The sequence below is a fragment of the Phanerochaete carnosa genome (genome assembly GCF_000300595.1).
Source record: "Phanerochaete carnosa HHB-10118-sp unplaced genomic scaffold PHACAscaffold_4, whole genome shotgun sequence".
Lineage (NCBI taxonomy): Eukaryota > Fungi > Basidiomycota > Agaricomycetes > Polyporales > Phanerochaetaceae > Phanerochaete > Phanerochaete carnosa.
The window spans coordinates 2170909-2180117 of record NW_006767631.1 but is presented as its reverse complement, the minus strand read 5'-3'; the positions used below and the strand labels follow the sequence as shown (position 1 = coordinate 2180117).

Here is a 9209-nt window from a genome sequence, read left to right as displayed (position 1 = left end):
ATACCGAGAGAAAAAATACGACCTTTCCTTACTTATTTTTTCAAGCTGTTTTTGCATATTTTCTGTGACAAAAAAGTTCCAAATTTCTCTCGTGCTAAGTGCTCGTCCGAGTCGCGGATCGTTTGGTGAAGCGCTCGGTTCGGTTTTGACTGCGGCTGGCCCGAGCGTGCGGGCGCCCAGGCGGATGCGCGACTTGCACTCGACCAGTCACTTTGATTTTTCAGCTCATGTAACCCTGAATATTTCTTGTTTAATACATCATGCCGCCTCGCAAAGCGACACATAGCACAACAAATACGTCCGCTAAAGCTCGGCACGACACGAAACGCGCTTCGCAAGTTCATCAAGATGCACGGTCGAGCTTGGGCCCTGGAGACTTGACTCCGCCCTCGTCTAGTTCGCAGCGCGAAGAACGCGAAGATGAAGTACCAAAGATGTTGATGAGCCCGCCTCCGGAGGAAATTCTCAGAGTATGTCAAAGCCAGCTCAATTTCTGTGGTACTTTGCTCAAGTGTCCTTCAGACAAGTCGTAACAAACCTGCGCACGCCTCATCTGTCGACTACCATAACGGTGCTGAAGCCGGTAACCCTCCTTCGACGCCTATACCAAAGCGCAAGCGAGTTCGATCTGTCGCGAAAGCCTCAGATGCGCGCCTTGACGAAGATGGTGTTGTGGCCAGTTCCTCTCGCGTCACCCTTGATACAACACCGAATCCGAAACCGCGAAAGCAGTCTAAGTCAAACGTCTCATTTGCTGAAGAACAGACGTCACCCATCAAGACTCCAAACAAATCTTTTCGTTCTCGTGCTTCTTCTTCTCCAACGAAACGCTCCCTAGTTCAGTCTCCCCATGCCAACAATCCACAAGCTGACTATATACCTCTCCTGCCTTCTCCTACCAGCGATTATGTCATCAACCACCGCCGCTTCACTACGCCTATCCCTTATGAACCTCCGGCCGAGCGGTTTACGCCGCCTCGAGAAGTCTTCACTCCAGTCCCTTCGATCTCTAAGTCCAGCAAGCGAAAGTCTATGCCCCGGAGTAGCACCAAGGACAGGAGGTTGACGCTGCAGATCAAGAAGGAACCTCCTGAGATTGACTTGGACGAGCTCCCGCCTCCCCCTTCTCCCACCGATGACCCACTGCTACTCAAGGGACCTCCACCAAGCACGAGGAAAAAATCGCGTGCTCCCCGTGCTAGTCTTGCTTCAATACAATCTGTTCGCTCCCGCGACACACCGCCAGTTTCATCGTCTTCCCCTGTACGCGCGCCGGCTGAAGATAATTCGCACGTCCAGAACCTCAATTTCGCTGATCTAGGCCCCGACAGCGATTCAGATGGTGAACCCCTACCTTCCTTCTTTAACTTCGATAGACTCGTGCCTGTGCAAGAGACAGAGGAATGGACGGACGAGGATGAAGATGGGAAGAACGAGTTCGATCATACTGGCGAGTACACGGGCAAGTTCAAGATTATCACGGTCCCCACCAAACAGGACCCACCAAGCAGCATGACTCGGCATCGCCAGGATATGTGGGGCAAGCCTATCAGCCCCTTTCCGTACGAGAAGTTGCGTCCGAGTGTTGCTGCTCGTAGGTACAGCCCTATACCTGAGTCCCCGGTGCGCGAGAATGGAGAAGACGAGGAGGGAGAGTTGCCCATCGCGGAATACGACGATGAGGAGCTGCAACCAGAACCTAGTAGGTGGAGATCACCAACGCCACCGTCTCCGAGGAGCCCCCCGCATGCCGTGGACGATGGAGATGTTGAGATGGAAGAAGCAGCAGAGGATGGCTTCTCCTTGCCCAGCTCCTCGCCCCGCATTCCCTCCTCTCCTTTACCTCACGAACCTGTGGCTGGCCCCTCTGGGCACCCACGGACTGCTTCACCCGAGCCATTGCCGGAGCGGACGGAAGTTACTGTCTCTGCCGAGGCATCTGGTGAGGTTGGCTCAGACATCGGCTGTCGGATGCCTGTCCGTGAGCCCCCGATCTCCGCGGAGGCTGAAGACGACGCAGGAGAGCCCGAGCCCAGCAGTCCAGAAGCACAGCCCCAGTATCAGCGTACCGAGCTATCCTGCATTGACCGCGCAGACTTGGCAGCCTCCGTATGTTCGGCACCAGAGGAACAGGCCGAGATTGCGACAGAGAATGTTGTACACTCGGTCACGCGAAGCGACGGGGATGGCGTTCTTTTGCTCATCGAAGGACCACCTGAAAATGCAGCTCTTTTGGATGTACGAAGACTTGACAGTTCTGATGTCCCAATTTGGGACCAAGGCGTCGAAACAACTCTTACTGACGGCCCTGCCGACGAGACAGTCGATGCTCGCTTCGACTTCCCGTTGAGCTCGGATGCGTCTGAAGAGCCAGAGGATACCGCGGTCGAACCGCAGGAATGGTCGTTCAGTGTGCCTCAGGACAAGCATCAGGACGAGAGGATAGCCACTGTGGAGGAGGAAGACGCTGCTTCTGTCGTACGCGAGTTGTCAAGGGAACCGGATGAGCATGACGACGAAAGGCCACCCCTTCCTGAAGCAGAGAACGAACCACAAGAGCCACGAGAGCATCCGCTGCCTGTCATACCCGTCGAGAAACCTGCGCCTAACGCGCCTGTGATGGCAAAAGACAACGCAACAGCAAAGATCCCGGTGGAAAGCGCTGCCGGCGTTGTGCGAGAGTTGTCGAAACGATGGTCGCGACTTGCACAAGCGGGACCATCTGCACCTAATCCTGCGCCTGTATCTGTCTCCAAACCCGCATCCCCTCCGAGCCTTGCTCCGCCCGCAGCTCGCATTCGCGAAGTTAACTCCAGCCCACGCAATCCCTTCCAGACTCCAGCTGTTGTGCAGACGAGTGCATCACATCAGTCACCTGTCACTAGAGAGTTCCGCCCTTTGCAGACGGCTCCAACTCCACAGTTTGACTTGCCCGAGGACGACGTCGATGAGTCCCTGCTTGACCCTGGGATCGTGAAGATTACGAGTAGCGATCCGATGGCTGCTGCGCGAGCGGCTGCTATCCTTCGCCTAGTGAGATTGTTTCTAAACGTCTTTTGACATTCGCTTATTCACATGCTCCGGCTACAGCACAGGTATGATTGCGTTGAGACTATTGGTTCCCCCGGCCGACATCCAAATGCCAGCCTCGAATCTGCGCTGAAGAGCGCCCGGCGGAAATCCATCCTCCAGAGCGGCGTCAACAAGTCTTTTTCTCGACGCGGCGCGTTCGGAGGTGGCACCGGAAATACTCTCACCATTGACGGGGCACCCCGTACATCACTAACGGAGTTGCTCAAAGAGGCTGAGGCGACAGTCCTCCTCGAAGAGTCGATGCTGCGTGGCCTCTCGCCTCCCAAAGCGGCAAAGCCGGCCGTCCCGTCGAAGATCTCCGCCCAGACATCTCCCAAGAATCCGCGCTTTGAGGCAGCGCGCTCTGTTTTTGACGCGTCTGCGGGTCCAAGACACTGGTCGAAGGCGGACTGGAAGGCGCTCGATGCGTGCTATACGGACGTATGCGTCGAGCTTGCAAAGCAAGCTGGTTCGGAAGAGGGTGCACTTCTTCCGGCTGAGAATATTGATGAGGAACAGGTTGTGGTGAAGTTTGTTGAAATGATAGGCGGAGCGAAAGTTGTCGAGGTGTTGGGAGATGCTTGGACCCGGTATGCAGCTTCGGGATCCTTTGCTAGTATAGTATTTTCTGACGAAAATTTATCGCTAGGGACAACCTTCTCAGGAGAGTTCAGGCTCTTCGGCGCAAGCAAAGTGCAGGGAAATCCGCACCTTCCAATCGTCAGTCTGGAACCTCGGCAGAGAACTTGCAAACACCAGCACAGAGCTACAGCACCTTCTTTTCGCCGAATGTATCCATTCTGGGAGAGCCTGCAAAACCAGCACCTCGATTACCTGCTATGGGGGCTCAAACCCCTGTGCAGACCAGTAATGTGCAGTACACCGAGCTGCTCCAGGAGGCGATAGAAGTTGAAAGGGGCGACGATGCTGCCGACCTGGATCTCTCGATGGCTGGGCAAACAAACGCTTCGTTGCAGGAACACAGCAAGAGCTATATCAGTCCGCTGCTGCCTGGACGTGCCGCGCACTTACTAGCAACGAAGGTGAAGGGTCTGGTCTTCTCTTACCTCCGCTCTCCGAAAAAGCCTCCTGGGACAGAGAAGACGGGCAAGCCTGCAGCCAGCGGACCTGTGTTGCCAGTGCCGCCATCTGAAATCTTCAAGAAGCCTCGTCCGCCGGTTATCACTCCCATTCCCAAGCCCACTGAGAGGCCTGCGCCTGCGAAGGATCTTGTTCGCCTCCACGCCGTGCCGCCACCGAAGCCATCCGCGATACCGCGCCCTGCTCAGAAGCTCCAGAAGTGGGTTGAGCTCAACCATGTCCAGCCGAGGCCGCCATCCTCGATGGGCGCAAACTCTGCTATCCCTCGAGAACGACGGGACAGCGGAGCGAGCGTGAAGGATCTTGTGCAAACGTTCGATAAGCTGGACGAGATGACGGCTGCCGAGCGAGAGTCACAGAAGAGGCTCGAGCAACTGAAGCGGAAACGGAACGTCAAGAAGTGGAACGATGCACGAACAGCGAAGACAAAGAAGCCTGCTTGGCGGTAACCTGTGTAACGATTATGAATTTTTATGAGTATTTACGATGACTGCGTGTTTCTTGTATGGAAATGGTGCTCTCGCCAACATTACTACTACTCGCCGTACTTAGCTACGTGTATGATCACTGTGATACATGACTTCCTCGCCTGACATCGTCGCGGGAGCAAAAGTATGGAGGAGCGCCTATCAGCGCCACGATCCTTTTTGAGGATCCCAACGCGTGTTACTTCGCCGACAACCACTCATATTCCCGGCGACTCGCCATAAAGAGACTAGCTGGTGTCTAGGCAGCAGTCTACTCATTATCCCGAAAAGTATCTTGCTCCCCTTTCAAACCTCGTGCTCGCTCACCGACCACCATGTAGACCCACAAACCTCACAGTCATACCATATGTCTTTGATAAGTGACCCAGAGTAAGATTCGCTACGAGACTTGCATTTATAACCCACGCGTATACTAACGGCTGTGCAGCTTTCTCATACATAGTATCCGCCTCCAATACCTGCGTAATGTCGAGGACCCGTATGGACCTAGGCTGATCTCCTTGGACCCATCCTACCGCTCGAACCCATACGTCGCGGATGCAGGACTGGCGGACGTGAACAAGTGGCCCGAACTCGCCATGCCAACAAGCCCTCCGCCTAGCGATGACGAGGCAAGTGGAAGCCGTGCTGGCAGGCCGACGGGCTTCCCGGGTGCCACTGGCCTCAAGTACACGTCCACCATCATGGGGCCGTCACGATCCGGCGCGCTCGGGATGCGCGTGGGTGGAAAGCGCGGGTCCATCTCAATGCCTCGCAGGCAGTCTGTAAGACGTTCGCTATCACAGCCTCGCCCCGCTGCCGAGGGCGCCGTCGAGCCTGATGCCACACCTACGTTGCCTGCATCTGCATCTCCAAGGAAGGCAGATGTCGCGCGACGCGCTGCCGAGGTCGAGATCAAAGTGGATGAGGCTTCTCCAGTGCAGAAAGATCCCCCAGCCCCACTACCAGCGTCATCTGCCGCGGCACCATCAACTGCCACCGGGAACGCAGCACCATCGGCGAATATACTTATCCCGTTCATACCCAAATTCAGAGGTGCCGCAGAGATGGAGGCCAGGAGGCAGGCTCGGATCCGCAACCGTATACCCCCAGGCGGACATCTCAGGGCGCAAGTCGCAGCGCCTGCTCATCTTAACCCGGAACTGTCGTCGTCGTCGTCGTCCTCATCTTCGTCACCACCATCGATCTCGGACGTGGAAGAACAAGAGGTCATTCCAGAAGAAGAGGATGAGGACGACATGGATGAGGATGAGGACGTCGTTGACGCTACAGTCGATATGATGGCCGATGACGAATTTGATCCGTCAGTCTTTCTGCGAGTTAGTGACACCCACGGTGTGCTGATGATCTTGGTTCAGCGAATTTGCAGGGAGCCGGGGCACTATGCTGGATGAAATGTCCGATGGAATGTCTCTCATATCGGGTTCTCAGTCCGGGACCTCTGCTTTTGACTTCTCTGTCATACACTCGTCTCTGCCGCAGATGGGCAGCGTTCGGAATAACAGCAGCCGTCTCAGTCCTGTACGTGAGAGCCACACCAATGAAGAACGCTCGACCAACGTCACACCCGAACGAGCCTCGACCTCCGCCAATGTGGACTCGTACTTTGAGATGGTCACCGCTCCAGTCGATGACAAGTCCCAAAAGGAAGGCATCGCTAAATTGCTCGTTGCACCTAGCTCCTTGGCCGTCGCCCCACCCGTCCCGTCGCCGTCCGGATCGAACCTCTTCGCCCGCAGACCCGTCGCGCCCGCACGCCCGGGCAAATCCGCTCTCACGGCGATGCTCGCATCCGAGAACGACGAGGCGTCCGAGAACCCGTTTACAGAGCTCTACAGCGCAATCTCCGGCCGGAACGAGCCGGACAGCATGAACGTGCAGGTCTTCTTCCCGCACGCGACGAAGCCGGCGGGGAAGCCGCTCAAGCTCAACGTGCGTAAGGACGCGACGATGGAGGAGGTGCTCGGCTTCGCGCTGTGGTCGTACTGGGAGGAGGGCTGGCAGCCGCGCATCGACGAGGGCCTCGGTAGCGAGGACGACGACCCCAAGTGGCCGATCGTGTGCTCTGGACTCGGATGGATCATGAGGCTCGCGGAGGACGACGGAGAGGTGGACGAGGACTTCCCCAGTGAGCTGCCAGCATCACAGAGTTACGTTGGGATACTCATTGCTTGCAGTTCCGGACCGCACACTGAAGGTCTCAAAATTCGCACTCACGGCATTCGCCGTCTTGAAGGCACACGAACCTCAGGGTACGCTCTCTCCTCTGAAATCCTGCCAGCAAGTCACGCCCTCATCCTACTTACAGTCGCACAAAATAGAATCACCGAATCCAAGATTCAACGCCGGCTCTCCCGGATTGTGCTCAAGAAGAAGAAATCGACCGAACTGCTCAAGAGCGCGGGCGCGAGCTCGGCGACGGGCGGCCTGGCGCCACCAGAGCTGGCTATTGCGGGCATGAGCGCAAGTGCAGGCCCCGGGTCCATGCTCGGCTCGTCGCTCGGCCTATTCCCAAGCTCCTTTGGGTCTTCATCCGTGCAGGGTCCACCGCAGTTCTTGCGTATCCGGATTGCGGACACCGCCGATGCGGGGCATGTATCCACCACTATCCAGGCGTACGTTCACCTCTTCTTCGAATCGGGTTGATTGGTGATGTTGAGACGTGGCAACGCAGACACGGCGGCATGTACATGGCCGAGGTTCTCGAAGCGGTGTGCTCGCGGCGCAAACTGAACAACCCGAAGGACTACGCGCTCGTGCTCGACCTCAAACCGGCGAAGCTCTTCATCCCGCTCGACCGCACCGTCAAGTCGCTGCAGGGCAAGCGCGACCTGATGCTCATCAAGAAGAACATGTTGCCCACGTACGGCGTCGAGATGGGCAAGAGGATCACCGGGCGGTCGACCGACCCGAACGGTGAGTGGCTGACCGAATACACGGGGAGGCAAGCGGGCCTGATGTGATTATGCAGCGTCGATCTTCAAGCGGACGTCAGAAGTTCCGGAGTCGACGTACAACTCGCCGCTCGACTACGCTACCGCGTACAAGGTGAGTTGAACATTCGAGTAGACGAGTACGTACCTGACCAGGCGCATTGCAGAGATTCACCGTGTACCGCAAAGTGCCTATGCTCGTTACGCGAAGCGCACGCTTGCTTGCTATTGATGGCGGATATATACATGTAGGCACTTTTGGTTCTCCATCCAGACCAATTCGCTGACAAAGGGTGTCGTCAGATCATGCCGCAGGCCAACAAAGCGAAGAACGTCTTCGAGAGTGGCAAGACGGCCTCCTACGACATCAAGAGTATCGTCACAGTGCAGCAGTCTGGTAAGAACAGCGCGACGTTCAAGTTGGTCGTGCCGAGGGATGCCGAGCGGAACAAGCGATACGAATTCGAGGCGGAGAACCCAAAGATGGCTGGTGAGTGGATAAGTTGCCTGACTGTGCTGATTGAGCTGTGTTGACGCGTATTCTCAGCCGAGATCGTGCAGACAATTCGTGGCTTGAAGCAGCAGCTGGAGAGGTCGGGCACGAACAAGCAGTCTCGGAAGAGCAGACATATTACTTGAAGGACTGGCGTCTGGTCGTGGTAGATTTGTCGTAAGATAGTCTTGAATGTACTTCACACGAACAAAGTGATATTAGGGAGCCTTCTGAGTAGTTCGCGGCAGTGCATTTTTCGGAGAAAGAGATGAAATGGGTACTATAAAAGGCTCTGCTGGACAGTCAATACGAGGCGCGTCCAACATGCAACATGCAACATAATACTCACAGGAGACAATGATGGCTCAACAACGCATTAGCATGCCCTGCAAACAACCTCGCCCTTCAACTTCAACTGCAGCGCTTCTCGCGCCTCTAACCACTCATGCTCCCGGTCATCCGTCCGTACAACCGCGATCTCACCCATACGTAGCGGCTTTTGTCTTTGCACCCGTCTGCCCGTGCATAGGAGGAGAATCTCCTTGGTTTCCATGTGTATCTTCCGGCTCGGCTTGCTGACGAGCTCCATCGAGTTCAGCACTGGGCGGTCCTCGCGGTACTTGAGGTCAGCCCATATCCGCCGCTGTGGCTCGCTCGCGGTGTGGAATTGCTCCGGCGACGGCTGCGCGGTCGTACCCCGTGACAGGTTGGTGATGAAGCCCGTGCGGAGGAGGATGGAGAGGATGCCGAGGTTTTGGGTCGTGTGCGGGACACAGATGGACTTGTGCCGCGCCCGGAAGGCGTTTTGGATGTGCGAGCAGAGGTCGTGAGGGAGAACCATTGGCCTTCCGAGGTGACTTTATGCTCAGCATTAATGCTGTTGTTTTCATTTCAGACGACACCCGCTGCTCACCTGGCAAGGATTTAATCCGCAAGATGTGATTTCGACGGGATGAAGCCGCAGAAGTCAGAACACGGGAATACTACTTAGGTCACGTGTCAAGGTCAGGCCGTAAGCGCGTAAGCTCTCAGCAAGGTAGCAATGTTAGGATAGAACAAGAACGAAGTAATGTGTCGTGACGTAGAATTATTTGAGCCGCTCCATGACATAATATGTAGTAC

The 9209-nt window shown here is 56.1% G+C and overlaps 2 protein-coding genes across 2 annotated transcripts; both read left to right on the top strand.

The window, feature by feature from the left end:
* The first annotated feature begins 188 nt into the window (after positions 1 to 188).
* PHACADRAFT_172566 (uncharacterized protein) lies at positions 189 to 4767 on the top strand. The gene is made up of 4 exons (XM_007394646.1): positions 189 to 470; positions 523 to 3033; positions 3091 to 3662; positions 3722 to 4767. Exons 1-4 carry the CDS (start codon positions 261 to 263, stop codon positions 4620 to 4622), a joined length of 4194 nt encoding a protein of 1397 aa, XP_007394708.1. The 5' UTR covers positions 189 to 260; the 3' UTR covers positions 4623 to 4767.
* An 879-nt stretch (positions 4768 to 5646) lies between these two features.
* PHACADRAFT_254240 (uncharacterized protein) lies at positions 5647 to 8908 on the top strand. The gene is made up of 10 exons (XM_007394645.1): positions 5647 to 5964; positions 6020 to 6789; positions 6839 to 6913; positions 6970 to 7276; positions 7336 to 7577; positions 7633 to 7709; positions 7762 to 7842; positions 7898 to 8084; positions 8142 to 8379; positions 8437 to 8908. The coding sequence occupies exons 1-9, from the start codon at positions 5708 to 5710 to the stop codon at positions 8231 to 8233; spliced, it is 2088 nt and encodes a 695-aa protein (XP_007394707.1). The 5' UTR covers positions 5647 to 5707; the 3' UTR covers positions 8234 to 8379; positions 8437 to 8908.
* The last annotated feature ends 301 nt before the right edge of the window (positions 8909 to 9209 follow it).